Raw genomic sequence first — 19,538 nt, 5'->3', positions numbered from 1 at the left:
GTTTGGTCATCAGCGTCTCAAACATTTCCCGGAAACACACACACAAGGTATTTATTTATTTATAATAAAAATATACTAAATGAGTAAAATAAAACAAAAAACTAAACACTATTTATACAAAAAGTACACAAAATGACTCCAGAATCACTCTATAATGGCAACCAAAAACACTTACACACAAAATGTACAAAAAGACAACTGAAAGATAAAAAAACACACAAAATGACCCCAAAAAACATATATTACAGAAAAATACACCAAACAACAAAAACATAAAAATGACGCAATACGCAAAACTAAATATTTATACAAAAAAATAGACAAAATGACAACAGAATCACACTCCAATGGTAACAAAAAACTATAATTATACAAAAACACAACAGAAAGATACAAAAGTACACATAATGACTCCAAAAAACACACATTACAGAAAAATACACCAAACCAAAAAATATAAAAATGAACAAACACATGTATCATGTTCATGTCCCATAGAATTAAACCAGGGAAATCGCACACACTGTAATTAATAATAAACCCCTTTATAACACTACAGAGTACAGAGTATGTACACCTCTCTGTACATCCAACCTTCAAACACACTCATTTGGCCATAATTAACTCTACTTAAGCTCCCACATGAATGCATACTTCCGACGGGCATTGTACTAGTACATCAATAAATCAAAGATCATTAGTGAAAAGAGTTTGTTTTCATCTCCACCATAAACACTTGGTTTATTGACAATGTCAGAAATGTTTCCTGCATTGCATTGTGGGATGTGGCGTCACCTGTGATTTCTTGTGTTTGCCCCTAAAAACTAAAAAAGTGACCTCAACACATTTCTGGTGTTTTCACTGAAAGTTGTGGCAAAACAATGGCTGACTTATACAAATAACATCAGAATCGCAGCAAGAATGAAGTAAAAACACTTGTATCGATCTAAGGCAGTGGTTCTCAACCTTTTCAGCCCACGACCCCCAAAATAAAGGTTCCAGACACGAGGGACCCCCACTGTACCTGAAGGTGGTTGAACACAGACATGAACATTGAAGAACAGAAAAAGTGGTAAAAAGGGTTCAAAGAGTAAATATTGGCTTAAAAGTGACAGGAAACAGTTTAATTTAGTTAATTAGTTAAAACTGGCAAATAATGGACATGACAAATTGTGAATGTGGTTAAACTGGCAAAAATAAGCATGAAATATGGTGAAAAGAAGTTAAAAGTGACAATAATGGGTCAACGTATGTGATATTAGGTGGAAAAGGTTTATAAGTGCTGAAATTGTGTTGAAAGTGGGAAAAATGTGCAAAAAAGACATCAAAATGTGATGGAAAAGTGGCAGAAATGGGAGTAATGTAGCAAAAATGCACTAAAAGGAGCAAAAATATGGCAAGAAAAAAAGTGATGAAAATAGGTTAAAATTTGGCAAGTTTGGTATAGTTGCAGAAAAAGGGTAAAAATAGGCAAAAATGGGCTCAAATGGTTGAGAAATCACATGAAGCTACAAGTGTCCATTTATTCACAATGCCTGAAGCAGGAACTATGTTTAGAGTGAGTCTGACAGGATGGATGACTGATTATCGTTTAGATTTGATTGAAAATAAACTGGAAACACTGGCATGTTGGGAGTAGACTGGTGAGTACGATCAGACTGGAAGAAAAACAACTTGTTGATGAGTGGACACGTGATGAACATAAATCCCTAACGAACACCCTGAGCTTCCTCCGTGCACGCTCCTCTGACACAAAGGCTTTAGTTTGTCAAGTGATCTTTGGTTTGTGAGGAAGACGAAGAGGCTGGAGTGGGATTAGGGAGCTTGTTGTCTCCCTCGGGGGCGTGAAGAGGTCTCTGGGAAAATACTGCCAGTCACGTCTGGCTCTGTGCGGACAATAAATCACACTTCATAGATGGAGCACTTCCGCACAGCAGCCCAGGATCCTTCCTCAGCTGGAAAGGCTATAGACCGCCAACCATGGGCGGTGGGACCACCCAGGACGCACACAGGGGTCGCGCACACACACACACACACGAAAACAAATAACCTGCAAGTGCTCCTCAAAAAACACACACACACACACTCAGAGTGGGTTAGCTGGTGACCTCTGAGGTAAGAGGAGCTCAGGATTTAAAAAAAATGTGCTTTAAGTAAATTTTGCGGAAGATATTTCTGCTACAAACTGAAGAATATTTCACCAAACTCAGAATCTTATTCTAATCACTTCAGTTTTGCTTTTTTCATTGCACAGATTGATGTTTTTACCGATTGTAAGTCTTTCTGGGCCGGATGCCATCTGTAAATTGTTTCCCAAGCTATTGGATGTTGTTTTAAAGAAGTGCAAACGGATCCCATAGTAATTAGAGAAGCTGTGAAAGTTCAGGGCTTTTTTTCAGTGTTCATTGTCATATCTATTTTATTTATTTTAAAGATAAAACATAAGAAATCCTCAAAGTTCTAGTTAGTTAAAGAAAAAACATTGAATATTAACACAGATGCCTTGTGTCTCAACTCATTAATTCATCATTAATCCACCTACTATAATATGTTAAGGTTTCATTTATTCAGACAACTGTTCCTCAAGAAATCCACCTTGTTCTCCTGACAAGTTTCGACTGTCAGCTGCCAGTCTTCTTCAGAGGCGTCTGCTGATTGCTTTGATGTTTCCTTTGATGTTTCCTTGACTTCTGCGTGATAATTCCACCACAATTGTTTTTGTCTTTGTTTTAAATAATATGTAAAGGTTTAATTTATTCACGCAACTGTTTAGCTTCTGGCACCTGTATTTGGGGGGGTCACGGGCTGAAAAGCTTAAGAACCACTGCCTTAGGAGAGCTCTTCTTCTCTGCTTCATTGTCTACTACCAAACTGCAGAGTTGGAACTGTCGCCATCATGCCATCACAGATATTTTTATCCTCTTTAGATATCTTTAACTTTTCCTGATTATTTAGAGCAACTAAAAGCAGCACAAGTTGTCATTTTGACTGAAAAAGCTGCTCAATGATCTAAAAATCAGGCTGAATGTTTGACTCCAATACAAAACAATGAGATGTTTACAGACAGTGGGGCCGTGTGACATTATCAATCACGTGATTTCAAGATGGCGGAACATAGGCAGACTAAAAGTGTAAAGTAGTCCCATTTTTAAAAGTTAATTAAATTAATATGGTGCAAAAATAATGTGTTTTGTTAGACATAGATCAACAAATAAAGATATTTCAAAGACTTTAAGCCACATTCGTAAAAACAGTGGAGGATCCCTTTAAGAATTGAGTTCAAACAGAAAACTTTGATTTGTTTGTAAAGATGAGCACATAAACAAGCCTTTGCATGATGCACAAATCAGATATTATTTACCCATCATTATATAGTCATATTTTAAAAAGTTTGAATCAAGCATCGTTCCTCTCAGAGTTTTACTCGCCTGCCTCTTTGCACACGGCGGCGAGATCAGCTCCTACGTATCCGTGAGCGGCGTCCGCCAGCTGAGTCAGCTCCTGGGACGTGGCGCCGCATGGCACCGCCCTGAGCAGCTTCTGTAGAATATCTGCACGCTCCTGAGCACCGGGCACGCCCACCTGTCACACACTCACCATCAGTCAAATAGAAAGTAACTGCGACAACGAAATCCACACGACACAGGCTAAACTACACTTATTGTGTAATTTATGCATCAGAAATAGAGTTTGATTATTGTAGTTAGCATTTTTATTAAGTGGTAGTGCAAATAAAAATTGGAATAAATAAATTCATTTAAAAAATCTAACTTATTTAAAATATTTAAATAATAATAATAATATTTTATTTTATTTGTAAAATAAAGTGTAATAAAAAGAAGGAAAAAATGTCTAAACCAGATATGGACCATAGGTTTAAAACAACAACACAAAATCACTTAAAAAACAAAACAAATAAACCGTTTGTTGTTTCCTTTATTAATGCTGAGATTGGTCATTCTTCCAAATGCTGATATGAATGTTGATAATGCGGATCAAAAAATCCCATTTTGTGATAAAAGTTGTTTGTCTCTGTTCTAAACAGTGACACTCCTAAAAAGAAAAAGTGCTAATGGCTGTTAAAAGAGCTCGTATGTTGAAAGAAAGACATGAAATGTACCTCCAGCTCCTTGTCAAAGCGTCCTGGTCTGCGTAGGGCGGGGTCCAGAGCGTGAGGCCGGTTTGTGGCCCCCAGAACCAACAGTTGCCCACAGTGACCCTCCTGGAGGAGGAACAGACGGAGCAGGAAACTCTAAAAAATCTGACACACTGGCCCTCAGGTAAATCTGAGTTCACATTGTGTGGTACGACAGGGCCAACATGTGATTTATGAAACACACATGATCAGGTGTTGATAAATGCGGCGGCTGAATTCAATCATCATTAACTTGTTAAAGGTGCAGTCTGCAACTCTTATAAAAGTAACCTTTAGTCATATTTGCTAAAGCTGTCACTATGTAAGGACAGCTGTACATGAAACTAGTAGTTTGTGTGAAAAAACCACTCATTGAGCCCCGCCCCCTGCTGCTCCTGCAGCCTTGGCAGATTGCCAGAATGCACCACGACCACGCAAAAAGAACCAATCAAAGCCAGGATTGTGTTTGATGGGCTGTCTGACAGCTGTTGCTCACAGGCCCCGCCCCTTTCCCGGGCTGGAGTGCCGTATTTTTTTACAGTGTATGGTCTGGAGGAGTAGAAGATGGAATTGGTGACTTTTCTGCTTGAAATGTAATTACTGCTGCTTGATTTACATTATGCTTGATTTGTAAATGTTACACTAGAACTCTGTGGTGTATGTGTTGTTTGTGTGTGCAGCAGCTGAGGTGTAGCTGCTCTAAGTGACACGTGTTGTTGCTGCTGCTGCTGCTGAGGTGTGGCACATAGAGAGAGAAGCGCTGCAGTAACATGCTTTTAACAGAGAATGTTATATTACTGTGATGTTGCTGTCGGACTAACGTTAGCTTGTTAGCTCCTCTGAGGGAGCTTTGAAAAGTTGGAGGGAGGGCAAGAGAGCAGCAAGGGAGGGGGAGAGAGGATCTGAGAGTCACGGACTGCACCTTTATGTCCTCAGGTTTCGGAGGCCCCGCCCACTGAGGTCAAACGAGAAAACAAGCTTTTCCAAAATGAAAATCAGCATCCTCACATCAGAAGTGGAGCAAAACATGTTCTTTTTGAACGTGTGAATATATAGGAGCTCATTTAAACGCTCTATGGAAGAGGATCAGCTACCAAGCAGGTGACGTCTGCCCCCCTGTGTGCGCTGAGAACAACTACACAACAGAGATCCTGGAAACACATACGGATATGACATTTATATCAGCCTCAATCTGCACACTTTAGGCAATAAATATCACATTCAAAAAATTAACGCTGAAAACCTTTAAAAAAAAAAAAAAAGCCTTGTCTGTTTATTATGACTTCAGACAATTTCACCTATAATTGATCACAACACTGATTAAATACTGCAGCGCTTTTGGAAAAGTTTAAGGAACTATTTAAATATAAAAGCATGAATGAGGTGCTTGTTCTCTCAAAAAAATCATAGCAGCGCGTCCAGAGTTCACCCATGCGGTTAAACGGAGGGTGGGTCCAGACCCCTCAGCTTACAACACAAAAACTCACATATGTCCGCCGGCAGGTGGCCTATAACTCCCACAGATTCCCTGAATAGCACTGAATCACCTGGGCTAGGCCACGCCCATTTCCACCTAAAACTGTGTTGGCGCAAAATCGCGAAACCTGGAAAACCTACTTTTTCGAACTCAGCATGAAACTTGGAACGTAGAGTCTTCAGTTGGACCTGATCGTAAGTTGAGTAAAGAATTTTGTTCGCTCAAAATATGCGCAAATTATTAACGAATAAAGTTTTGTAACTAGCTATAAAAATGCGAACTGTTGCATATATGGATCAAAATAAATGCTAACACCACCAAATCTGAAATCCTTGGTTGGCATGACTGTGGGGGTATGAGCCAAATTTGAATAATGTATACCACTAGGGGGCGCTGCAAATATGGAAAATGTATAGCTTTTAAATGGCAAGGCCGATTTTTACCAAATTTGGTGGTTATGACCCTGGGTTACTCCTGAGGCCATATCTCGAAGTTATTGACGATTGGTCAAAGTGGGTGTGGCTTATTACAACATAAACAACAAATATTTATTTCTGCTCAAGTATTACTGTATGTTGAGATCTGAGAAATTTACAGGGTACATATAGAAGAGCACAAAGACTACCCATACCAAAAAGTACGCCACTAGGTGGCGCTATAATGGGTGCAAACATGTTTTGGCCAGTAAATTTCACATTTTAAATCACATCTTCATAAACTTTATAGCCACGTGTTCTCTAAATAGAGTTGCATCTTCTGACATAGGCCACGCCCACTCCTGAACAGCACTGAATCACCAGGGCTGGGCCACACCCATTACTATTACAACACTGCAAACGGCACGTTGGCCTGTGTCCTGATGCTCGCCCCAAGCCCGTCATCTTTCGTGACGTACTTCCACGGGCTTCGTAAAACCTGGGGGCCGAGTCGCGTGGGAAGGTTTGGCCCCCTTTCATAACTGCTAGCAGTTCTAGTATTTAACTTATATTTCAACATTGTTGACCCGTTTAAACTGCTGGAGCTTTGATAATCATTGTACCTCATGTTTTTTGGCTCTTTGATAGACACAGGATCCAATAAAAACAGGTCTGATGGAAGGACACGTTGAAGCTGAAGCTCCGTAAACACGGCCTCTGACCCTGGTCTCTAATGCTGTCACATTGTGAAGACATTCTTTAGAGCTTCAGAGAGTTTCTGTGCTCAGATCAAGGCTGCGGTTGGCTCAGTGCTGAACATTATCAGCTTTTCAGAGTTTAATGTGGAAAACAGGCCTATTGTTGGTGCGTCTGTGCACCATCATCATTCCTTTGGCTGCCTGGAGGACGCAGGACTGTGTAAAGCTGATGAAGCTGTGGCAGACATGGCGGCCTCATGGCCACATTCACTGATCCTCCCGCTGAGGCTGTGGATCATCTTTTTCTCATCAAACTCACAGGAATAACGACACCCCAGGGGAGGAGCTGGAGTTTTCTGACGGGTGTGGTTACTGCACGATAAGCCTCGCGTACAATAAGGTACTTCCTTCTTCCTAAAAATGGTTTAATAATATCAATCATCCTTAAAACTGCTTTTTGGTGTCTTTTGAAATGTTTTTTTGTCATTTGTCATGTGTATTTAAGCATTTGTCTTGTGTGTCTTGGGTTATTTTGTCTGATAGTTTGTGTGTTTGTTGTTGTTTTGTGTGTTTTTGGAGTCATTTTGTACCTTTTTTGTTGTAGTTTTGTATTGTTGCAGTTTTTTTATGTGTTTTGGGAGCTATTATGTGCATTTTGTCATGTTGTCTTTTTTTTTTTTTTACTTATTTGTCTTTTTATTTGAGTTTTTTAGCCTAGCGTTCAATACATTAATCAATTAATAATACAACCAATCTCAAAAAGAACTTTTTGGTGTCATTTTGAATGTTTTTCTGTCATCTTGTGTATTTTTGGGAGTAATTTGTTTGCATTTTTGTCGTCATATTACATTTTGAAGTCATTTTTGTGTATTCTTTCTTTTCTGTGTTTTTTCTTTACTAATTTTGTATTTTTTTTACTGATTTTGTTGTCGTTCTAGGAGTAATTTTGTGCATTTTTTTTAATCATATCACGTATTTGGAGTCATTTTTGTGTATTTTCCCTTCATTTTGTAATTTTTCTTTCTTTTTTGTGTTTTGACTTATTTTGTATATTTTTCTGTCATTTTGTATGTGTTTGTTGTCGATTTGTGCGTTTTGAGAGTAATTTTTTTGCCTTTTTGTCATAATTTTATGTATATTTCTTTCGTTTTTGAGTTTTTTTTGTGGGTTTTTTAACTCATTTTGTCTGTTTTGGGAGTAATTTTGTGCATACCGTGTCCACGTGTAGCTGCAGTGACTCCTGTGTTATTTCCACATTCTCATTTGGATGATCCTCTGGTGTATCTGCTTTCCTGGCTTTGGCCCTGATTTGATCTTTGGAGCCGATCCCTGGACTGAGTTTGATGCTTTTCATTAAATCCACACAAACTTGGATCCAGAGTCACAGAAACTCAGTGATTGAGTTGCACAGAAAACAAATAGTCATCTAAGATGATCTCAGAACGTTCAGATTAATGAGATCATTAATAAACACACAAGTGATTATTCTCCTAATGCGTTTCCTTCTACAAACACTCAGCTAAAGGGGGTGGAGCCTAGGACACGTACCGAGCCAATCCCATCCATCAGAGTGAGCAGCGACGCCACCACTCGTTTCTCCACCTCGTTCTGAGCTCCCTCACGATTCGGACACAGAGCGTCCAGCTCGTCAATGAAGATGATCGCAGGAGGCCTGTCAGATCACACCAAACAGGAAGAGAGTTTGTTACATTATGACGGACATGGGTATCTGAAAATAAATCCCCCAAAAATTATAATTCAAGAAATAAGGAATATGAAAACCCAACACAATGCACAAAAGAACTCAGAAAACACACAAAACGACAGAAAAATGCACAAAATGCAAACAAAAATATATAAAGGAACAAGAAAAAAACACACAAAATAACAACACAACTAAGATTTCTAACAAAAAATACACAAAGCAACAGAAAAATACGCTAAATGATTTGAAAAACACAGAAAACCATAATAACTACACAAATTGAGCCCAGAATACAAAAGATTACAACAAAAACAATCCAGAAACCAAAAAATACAACAAAACCACAAAAATGTAGTCCAAAAATACACAAAGGTATAGAAAAATACGCTAAATGTTTTGAAAAAACACACAACATGATAATAGCTACACAAATCGACGCCATAAATAATACAACTACAACAAAAACACACAAAGTGACTCAAACAAACACAGAAAATGACAAAAAAAAATAAACAAAACCATTGCACAAATAAACACAAATAAATCCATAAACTAAATATGCAAAAAAACTACAACACAAAAAAAAAAAAAGTGGTCCAAAAAATACAGAGCGACAGAAAAACACACTACATAATTTGTATAACACACAAAACAATAATAGCTACACAAATTCACCCCATAAATATAAAACTACCAAAAAAAAAAAACACACAGTGACTAAAAAAACACACAAAATGACAGAAAAATACAAAAAAAAACACGGGACAAATATACAAGAATGACTCCAAAAATCAAACATGGCAACAAAAATGCACAAAATGACAGGAAAACGTACAAAAGGACAACAACAAAAAGCACAACGTGACTCAAAAAGCACACGAAAAAAACAACAAACACACAAAATGAAAGAAAAACATAAAAAATGACAAGAAAAACACACAGTTCCTTTGTTGTTTCCTGTTCTCTTGCAAAACTGGCTTTAAATTCTCACACAAACACAAAGTGGTTTGCATGACAACAATACACAAACAAAATATTCACCTTACCTGTAACATAATAACAGAAAGGGGTCAAATCACTTCAACGACTGTACAACTTTTACTGTTTTCATATGAAAGTGTGTGATTTCTTCATCAACCACCTCCATGTCCCTCTTACAGTCTCACTTTGTGTCCAAATAAATGTTTTCAATCTAAATAAAGGTTTGATTAAATGATAAAAAAAAGACTAAAAAGAGAAGTGAATTACCTCTGAGACGCCTCGGTGAATATCTGCCTCAGTCTCGCTTCAGTTTCACCATAAAATCTATAAAAACATCAACAAAAAAGTGATTTTTCAGTCCCTGAGCGTCTACAGAGAGGATGTAAATAATAATAACAACATATATATTATATACAAGGAAGTCATGCTGTTTTTAATCCGTATCACGTACTTGCTCATGATCTCAGGACCGTTAATCACGGTCATGTTAGCTCCAACCTCATTGGCTATGGCTCGTCCAATCATAGTCTTTCCTGTGCCTGGGGGGCCATAGAGAAGGATTCCTCTGGGAGGTGGGATCCCTGTTTAAATCATATATACACATAACAGCTGTTAGTTAAGTGATAAAGCTTCAATATAGTGATGCACGATGTTATCGGCAAAATATCGATATCGGACATTCACTGAATTTACTCATTTACAAACGGTTTGATTTAAAAAATGACATTTTTACCACTGAAATACTAAGTTAGAGTAGGTAGTAAGTGTTTTAAGTGAAATAGATTGAAAGTATTTTAGAGTTTTATAATATCCACGTTAACGGAATTGCGTATAATTTAAAAAAAAGTTGATAAAAACTCAATAAACTCAATAAAACTGCTCAGATTCAGTAAATCATTGATTCCTGAGGAGAAAATGTGTGACATTAATGCAGTGATTTTAAATAATTAAAAAAGGAGCAGTCAGAATAATCCATGTCAGAACTACTTATCTCTACCTTTTTATTTTTGACTTACATTTTTTGTTTATTATTAGTATTAATATTTACTTTGTTTAGTTAAAAGCTAATATTTTCTGATAAACTTGAGAAATATTTCCAAACAAAAAACAACGGAATTTTTAAAAAGTCATGTGGAAAACACATAGGGTCCCAGGAGTGTTCAGAAATGACTCGTTTAATTTCATACATATAGAAATATTTTAGATCAATGCGTTTTGTTAGTTTATTAATTAAATATAATGAGAAGAAAAAAAAAAACATTTCAGATTTGTGTATTTTCCTATTTATAACACATTTAACTACTGTTTGTGGTTTATTTTAGGGCAATATATCAAAAATTCAAGATATATTTAGTTTATTTTGGCGATACAGTAAATCACAATATCTATATATATATATATATATATATATATATATATATATTTGTAGCTTATTTTGTATTAAAATACTCATTTTAAGAGTTACTTCTCAGAACAACATAATCACAGTTAGATGAATTTCTGAGTGCGTTCTAACACACATCTACCACTAAACAAGCCACACTACAGAACTCACTCACACGTGCTGTCCCTTATGGGAGAAAAAAAAACAAAGTGGCACATATTGATCAGCTGTTTTTTTTTTTTGTTTTTTTTTTAATAAATGTGCCTGTGTGGCATTTTGCATCAGCAAATTTAACCCAGAATTATCTTTCTGGTCATATTTTATCGAGTTAAAAATATCATGTTATTTATAATCATATATCACTACTTTGAGAATAAATATCGCCCAGCCCTACTGTAAGTATCTTCAGTGTTTTGTTTGGAAAAAAAAGGTCATCATGAATAAATATGACATGTTTTACACAATGAATAATTACTGATGTTACATTATTTTCAGCTTCATCCTGTATCTGATGAATCTGCAGAATAATTCTGTTTAGGGATGTCCCGATACAACTTTTTCACTTCCGATACGATATCGATATTGCAGCCTTGCGTATTGGCCAATACCGATATCAATACAATACAATATCAGCACAAATCATACATACTTTTATGACTTATTTTGTAGTGTGTAATATTAGAAAAGGCTTGATTAAGTGATGCTACTGAAACAGACAACAATAGTCAGCAACAGTAGGGATGAGAAAAACTGACATATTTATTATTAACTGGTTGGTTTCATACATTTTAACCTTCAACATTATGTCTACAGTATTCTACAATTGAATAAATATAATATAATAATATCGGAGATTTTAGATGCAGTCCGATATCCGTTTTCTGGCTGATATCGGACCGATATCCGATATCAATATCTGATCGGGACACCCCTAATTATGTTTGTTAATTAATTCCACTATAGTAACTAAATGATCTCTGCAATCAGGTGTGGAGGAGGAAAATATTGGCCAAATAAGTACCAAAATATTGGCCAAAAATTCCAATATCGTGCGTCCCTACTTCCTTTAGTTTGTTGATGTGTAGCAGACGCACCGTATGTTGAGAACAGCTCAGGGTGCTTCAGTGGCAGCTCGATGGTTTCTCTGATTACGTCTAACTGACCGCTCAGGCCTCCGATCATACTGTAGGTGACTTTAGATCTTTGATCCTCAGCGTTAGGATCCACCTGCTTAGTCCGTGACGTAAAACACACTTTAGTGGAGGTGGAGAGGCAGTAGAAGGTGTGGTGACGTTGAGCACCAGCAGGTGGAGCTGTGGACTCCTTCTCCGGCTGCTCTGGGCTCAGTAAACCAGTGTTTGGATCCTCTGACCCTGCAGAGGAAATCAGGGAGCTGGAGGAAGGAGTGCAGGGAGCAGAGGGCGAGCACGGGCGGGGCACGGGGCGCTGAGGGGTGCTGGCCTCTACGGGAGTGCACGGTGCTGAGTCATCGTTATCGTCCACACGGAGCATGCTCAGCTGCAGAGAGAGGTCAGCTGGAGTAGAGTCCAGGACGGAGGAAACGTCTGTGTCAGGGTGTGATGATGTAGATCTGTGCACGGTAACACCATCCTCTCCTCTGATGGTCTCCACCATCAGGCTGCACCCCCGCCCAAAGTAACTCAAGCTGATCAGATTCCCAGGAAGGATGACGTTCCCAACTGGAACAAGATGAAATGCACAATTAATCATAGATAAAAGATGTGCCAGATGCAACTCTTACAATAGATAAATACCCCTAAAATTAATATGAAAATCCAACACAATGCACAAAATAACTCTAAAAACATACAAAACTAACAAAGAATGCATAAAATGCAAACAAATATATATAAGATATATCCCGATGTTAAAGTATAAGGCAATTATTGCAATTTTTTTTTTAAATATATGACTTAAGAAACAACTAATCTGTTAATGTGACACCTTCATGAGAACATTATGTATGAAATATATTCTATTGGCATATTTTATACTCAAAACATTGGCTTTAACATGTCATGTGCCAACAACTTAAAATAAATGAAACAACATACAACCTGCCTGTGGCTTTTAAATCAACTTTGACTTCAGTGCAACATGATTTTAGTGCAACTTCACTGAGGTATTTATGCCTAGAACAACAAATAAATGCAGAAAGTTTGTACTTTCTTTTTAGATTTGATTGAAAAAACACAAGCTGGTCAATGTGCCCATGTTTCAGCGCAACTTATTTTTCAGTTATAATGTCTCCTGCAGTGGAAAAGATTTTCCTGGTTAAATAAAGGTAAATAAAAATAAAAAATATATATTTTTTTTTTTTTAATTACAAAAAAATCGATATAGATGCATTTACAATTGATCCGAGAATCACGTGACGTAATATCGCGATATATCACCAAATCGAACAACAGGAACAACAAAAACTAACAAAATAACAACACAACTAAAATTTTGTCCAAAAATACACAAAGTGGCAGAAAAAGACACTAAATGATTTGGAAAAACACTCAAAACGGGAATATCTACACAAGTTGACCCCATAAATAAAACAAAAAACACACAAAGTGACTCAAACAAACACACAAAATGACAGAGAAATACACAAACACAAAATGACAACAAAAATGCACAAAATTCACTTGCAGGAAATGATGAAAATTAATCAAAAATGAAAGATAAAAGTAATAAGATCAAGCAAAACCATTTAAAAGGTTAATTAAAAGACATACAAAAATAGTTCTGAATTAATGTAAAAAAACACTTTATTACATATTCTTTCTGGACTGTTGGAGAAAACAGTAACGTGAAGCTTTATATTAATAACCTGTACATGTAAATAAACAACTAAAAACACTACAAACTATTTCCTGAAGCATGAGATGAACAGATGAACTCACCTAAAGTCCTCAGAAAAAAGTTCTTAAACTCATCTGTGTTTAAGATCTCATCACCTGACCTGAAACACATTCAAACAGGAGTTTACACGGTTTTATAAACCACTACAAATAAAATATATACATAAAAAACTAAAAAATAAACACCAGAATAAGGAAAAAACATAACTTTCTTGATAAAGAAAGATCACCACGTTATAAAACGGTTTTACACTGAAGTTACACGGTGCCTCCAGCAGGTGGCAGCACCACACCACACTAAACCTGCTGCATTGATTTTAAAATTACATTAAATGGATTAGAAACTAAAATCAGGCAGTAATAAATTGATTTTTCTTCTGATGGGTGAATGTCTAAAAATGTTTAGATGTTTCAAATACATATGTTTCAATTACATCGAAATAAAGGTGCCAGAGATCCATAGTATATAGTCATCTTGAAGATGTAAATCCTTGTTTTAATCAGAAATAAAATGGAGGGTTGGGTTCATGTAATTTAAAAAGTAGGAACAGTTAGTATCAATGGGCAATTAATGGGCATGACAAATCTTGAATGTGTCAAAAAATAAGCATGAAATATACTGGAAAAAAAGGTTAAAAGTGACAATAATGGGTAAACATATGTGACATTAGGTGAGTAAGTGGTGTAAACGGGTTCATAAATGCTGAAAATGTCTTAAAAGTGAAAAAAATGTGGAGAAAATGCATTGAAATGTGATGGAGAAGTGGCAGAAATAAGAGTAATGTAGTAAAAATGCTTTAAAAGAAGTAAAAAAAAAAATGGCAAGAAAAAGTGATGAAAATAGGTTAAAATATGGAACGTTTGGTGGAGTTGCAGAAAAAGGGTTAAAAAAAAAGAAAGAAGCAAAAATGGGCGTGAATTGTTTCGTGAAGGCATCTGGCGACCCCAGAGACAAAGCTTACCTACTGGAGACCAGCACTTCTTCAGCCTGGAGCACAGCACCAGTGATGGGCTGAACCAACACGTCACAACCTGACTTCACTCTCAGGTTGTTCGCGGCACATTTCTGAAGTCCTACTTTCCCACTGGGAAAGGTGGCGACAGGCCATCCCACACACACCTGAGCAGCAGAGGAAGAAACCACAGATTATCTAAGGCTGCGCCTGAATAATCCCTCTTATCTCCTTTCCTATCCACTTTTCCTTAACCCCCGGATTTGTTTAAAAGGTGGCCATGATAAGGAGCGTTTGAGTTCTCTTTAAGCTGAGGAAAGGAGGCTCAATGCTTCCTTTATTACCTCCTTTAGCCTAGGAAACACTGATGCATCCTTTATATCTTATCATTTGTAAGACATATTAGATTATAACTGACTACAAACAGACACTCTGTAGTTCAAGACAAATGAATCAGAGATATTTGTATCCACAATATGTTTTATTCACATAACATAATTCATATTAGTGAGTGTGATAAACCATTCTCAATGTGACGTTCTTTTAGTTTACCTTTTGTTCCTCGTAGCCTGGTAGAGCTGTGCAATATGACCAAAAACGTATATCACGGTATTTTTCTAAATTCTAACGGTTTCACGGTGTATGACGGTATTTTTTTTTCATGCATAATCATGTGTTCACAGCATTTTCTACTGGTTGAGAGATGAATTAATGCAGTAGATTAACTTAGGATGGTCTATTTTACTGTCATGATGAGTAAATATTAAAGAATAATTCCACACTAGTAGAATTACAAGTTTGCAACAGCAGCCCAATGGCTCTTTGCCGCGCTAGCTTTAGCATTAGCTTGATTTTTAGCTTCAAATGCTGTATACTCAGTGGTGTGGTGGTTTGTTATGGTGAATAAGGTAGTGTTTTGTTTGCAGCTGCACCACAACTTATTTCTGCGTCAAAGGAAATACAAATTGCGATTGTTTGCTCTTTTGTTTTGTGTATCACTGCTGACATGCTAAGCTAACCGTGCCTCTGTGTCTGTGAGTGTTGTTCTCCTTTAGCAGGGGCATGCGCACGCAGTCACATGCTCACATGCAGCTTCAGAGCTTATAATTGTGTCTTTCTGATCCATTTACACGTATGATTTACACCATAGCTAACACCAGAGCACTACTGTTTACCTTCCTATTTAGAAGTGCAACGTTGAAAAGGGTCCGGTCTGAAACGCGGCGCAACGTAGTGTTCCAAAAGTTTTCGATATGAACCGGTATACCGCCCAGCCCTACCTGCTAGCTTCTTTTCCTTTGATTTACATTCAAACATTGTCATTTTTGAGATTATATCAGTGGAAAGTAGGGATGTAACGATTAATCGTAAGGCAGTTAAAAATCGATTCATAGGTATCACGGTTCACATTGATTCTCTGAAAATTGAATCGCAGTACTTTTTTAAACAGCAGAGGGCGCTATATATTTATCCTTCTCTTGTCCAAATGCTGAGGCGGCAGGCGGAATCTGCTATTACTTTCTTTCTGGCCGCCTTCTACTCTTAAACATGTTCATAAATGATTCCTTACCCCTTTAGCACTGAAAGAATATCTGTAATATTACGTGAATATCTGTAAAAGTCACGGTTTTCTAATAGCTATGTCTGCTAGCATAGCATCTCTTCTTCACTGCTGGAAAAGCTGCATGCCAACCAACCACTGGGTTACCAGCGCCCTCTGCTGGTGCAAACAAATATCTGACATAAATACAGTGCAGACTGTTTTTTTTTTAAAGTCCAATTGTTAAGGCACAAAATACACTTTCAGTTGCACTTTTAAAAAGAAAAAGAACTATTATGCAGTTTTTCATTGTTTACTATAGAACCAGAATTCTTCATTTGTATTATTCCTTTATTTATTTCATTCAAGATTTATTTTTAGTTAAATTGCATTGTTTTGAATAGTTTATCAAGGGATTCTTTTGACAATGAAAAATAAAAGGAAAATAGTACAGTATTTTCTAGTCTTTTTCCCAAATAAAATTATGGAATATTTTTCAGTCATAATTTGTCTACAGTCCCATTTTGTAAAATAAATTGTGAGAGAATCGTATCGTAAACCCAGTATCGTGAATCGAATCGTATCAGGAGTTGAGTGAATCTGTACATCCCTAGTGGAAAGCGTTATAAATGTGCATTTAGTCCATTTTTGGAAATTTGTAGTTTTTTCACCACGGCAGACGTCACTAACCTTTGTGGTCATCAGATTATTACGTCACCTAGTGGAAGTGTGTCTGATTGTCAAAACAAATGTTATCACCTTTTCCTAATTCCTTTAGGAAGTCTCCTAAGACCTTTCCTGTACCCTGTGACGTCATCCACTGGGTTAAGGAAAAGTGGATAGGAAAGGAGATAGGAGGGAATATTTAGTATCCCAGCTGAGGAAAAGAAGTGAGACTAAAAACCAGTACCTCTTGTTGTCCAGTGGGACCAGTGAGCAGGACGGGTCGACCGATGCTCAAACACGCTGATTTCATGGAATTGAGGCTGAACTGAGCCAATGAGGATCTGCAGCTTTTTGGTGTTTTGTCATCAGCTGTGGAAGAGACGAGCAAACAATGCAGAGAAGAACTATGAGAACATACTGTACATTGGAATACGGCTGCACAGTTCATCATATTTGGTTCCCACAATTAAATTAACCTGATCGTTGGCGATATTTACGTTTAAAATGTGGGCTCTGCTACATATCTAATCAGGAACTTTTTTAACCCATTAGCCAGCGTCCAATTTGAGTCGTTTGGAGGATTGATGAGAGCTGTAATTGTTTCCAATCAGTTGCATTTCATGAAAGCACTCTGTAATAGTGTATTTAAACCGGGCTTTCGCCTTTAATTGGCCATGTAATGTTAGTACATTATTGGAATTTGTCTTCTGCACTTAACCCATCCCTGAGGATGTCAGTTAGTACATTTTTAATTATTGGGTTAATTTCTTTTTTTTTTTTTGGTATAATCTTTATTTAAAGCTGCAGTTTGCACTGTTTTTTTTTTTTTTTTTTTTTAAAGTAGTGCAAAAGAAATACAGATTTTTCTCCGACATGATTAATAATTATAATTATAATCATGATTACAATATTGATCAATAATAATTGTGATTACCATTTTGGCCATAATCATGCAGCCCTACAGTGGAGGCAGCTATTGTAGGGCGATGCAAAAGTTGCAAAAGACGACAGAGAATTACTCAACCTACAAGTTAAAATATAAGTTTTCCAACATGTTTGAATGATAATAACTTTGCATTATTTTTGGATAATTTTCATGTATTTATTGCCACTGTGTTGAACTTTATTTATCCTTGCTGCTGTAATAATAAGCCAGATTGGGATGAATAAAGGCATATCTTTACCACCTTCGTGTAGTTTTGTGTGGCCACCAAAGTAAAATGCCAAAATGACACCAAAAATCACACAAAGTAAAAGAAAAATACACAAAACAGCAAAAATACAAAAATATTCTCCAAAAACCACTACATGAATAAATCAGCAAAATATACTAAACACTCCAAAAACTCAAAACAACAAAAATACAGAACATAACGGAAAAAATATGCAAAATGACTCCAAAACACAGAAAAATATACAAAACAACAAAAATACTAAAATATTCTCCAGAAACCACTACATAAATAAATCAGCAAAATATGCTAAACACTCCAAAAACTCAAAATAACAATAAAATACAGAAAATAGAAAAAAAAATATGCAAAATGACTCAAAAACACAGAAAAATAAACAAGCCAGCAAAAATACACATAATGACCAAGCGCAAATGAAAATACACAAATTTCAGAAAAATGCAAAAAGAATACATAAATCTGCTCCAAAAACAAACAACTATATCAGATTTTTTAAATATATATATACTCCAAAAACACGAAATGACAACTAAAATACACAGAACAACAATAATAACAGAGAACAGGAGGGGAAAAAAAAAAAAAAAAATGCAAAAATGACTAACTACGCATTACAGTAAAACACATAAAAAGGACAACTAAACACACATTCCCCACTAAAAATATATGAAACGACAACAAAAAATGTACAAAATGACTCACAACACACAAAACCATTACAGATACACGCAATTATACAAAAAAAAAAATATCTACAAAATGACTCCAGAAACACACAAAAGCCTTCATTCCCCCCCTGTATTAATACTCAGATTTGTCATTATTCTAAATGCTGACGTGAATGTTAATGTTAATAATGTGGCCCCTAGGATCAGAAAATCACGTGTCTGTGGCCCCAGTTGTGATTGCCATTAAACTAAAACACATATAACAAAATATTTCTTTATTAAACTGTATGTAGACTAAAAACATAACGGTGCATCCATAAATGTGTAGTTGTGCATCAGCATCATCGCTGTACGCACGTGTTTACCTTCCTCTATGAAGTCGATGACAGTGAAGCAGTTAACGTTCGTCTGTTTTCCACTGTTTCCTCCATCGATGCCCAGTGACTCGTATGATTCATTCCCTCCATCGCTCGTCTTTTTACATTTACTTTTGTTTTTCTTGGAGGACATTTTTACAACAGTTTTAAGTCCTCCACGTGAGCGCCCAAGTGTGTAAACACTGAGGCGTGCTGCTCACTTCCTGGTTCGAGGTCAGCCCCGCCTACTTTTACCGTAATGCCAGGACGAAAGGAGCGGAAGTTTTATGTCACGATATATATTTTTTTTAATAAAATAATCAATTTAAAGCGGTTTCGATTAAAAAATAAATAAATAAAAAATGAGAGTTTATTGGGATTTTTTTGTGTAAAATTGTTTCAGAAAAGCTTATAAACAGAAGTGAAAGTAAAGGATTACAAGTTCTCACGTTACTGTAATTGAGTTGCTTTCATGGGTACTTGTATTTTA

General features: G+C 36.5%; 1 protein-coding gene and 1 long non-coding RNA gene across 2 annotated transcripts in view; one reads left to right on the top strand and one right to left on the bottom strand.

The window, feature by feature from the left end:
• The window catches only part of afg2a (AFG2 AAA ATPase homolog A), a 166,170-nt gene extending 146,868 nt beyond the window's left edge, over positions 1-19,302 (bottom strand). The window contains exons 1-10 of the mRNA XM_028460406.1: positions 19,058-19,302; positions 17,076-17,200; positions 14,635-14,792; positions 13,715-13,773; positions 11,891-12,496; positions 9,864-9,993; positions 9,680-9,736; positions 8,275-8,398; positions 4,121-4,222; positions 3,429-3,582 (exon numbers count right to left, since the gene is read on the bottom strand). Coding sequence (XP_028316207.1) covers positions 3,429-3,582; positions 4,121-4,222; positions 8,275-8,398; positions 9,680-9,736; positions 9,864-9,993; positions 11,891-12,496; positions 13,715-13,773; positions 14,635-14,792; positions 17,076-17,200; positions 19,058-19,202 — 1,660 coding nt within the window. The 5' untranslated portion in view covers positions 19,203-19,302. The remainder of the gene's footprint in view (positions 1-3,428; positions 3,583-4,120; positions 4,223-8,274; positions 8,399-9,679; positions 9,737-9,863; positions 9,994-11,890; positions 12,497-13,714; positions 13,774-14,634; positions 14,793-17,075; positions 17,201-19,057) is intronic.
• LOC114471561 (uncharacterized) lies at positions 6,709-9,166 on the top strand. Its single transcript, XR_003674985.1, has 2 exons — positions 6,709-7,126; positions 8,246-9,166. It is a non-coding gene; the product is annotated as an uncharacterized LOC114471561 (long non-coding RNA).
• Positions 19,303-19,538: the final 236 nt, after the last annotated feature.

This window comes from Gouania willdenowi, chromosome 10, assembly GCF_900634775.1.
Source record: "Gouania willdenowi chromosome 10, fGouWil2.1, whole genome shotgun sequence".
NCBI lineage: Eukaryota > Metazoa > Chordata > Actinopteri > Blenniiformes > Gobiesocidae > Gouania > Gouania willdenowi.
The sequence above is the reverse complement of the archived record's forward strand: the minus strand, read 5'-3'. Positions and strand labels throughout refer to the sequence as shown.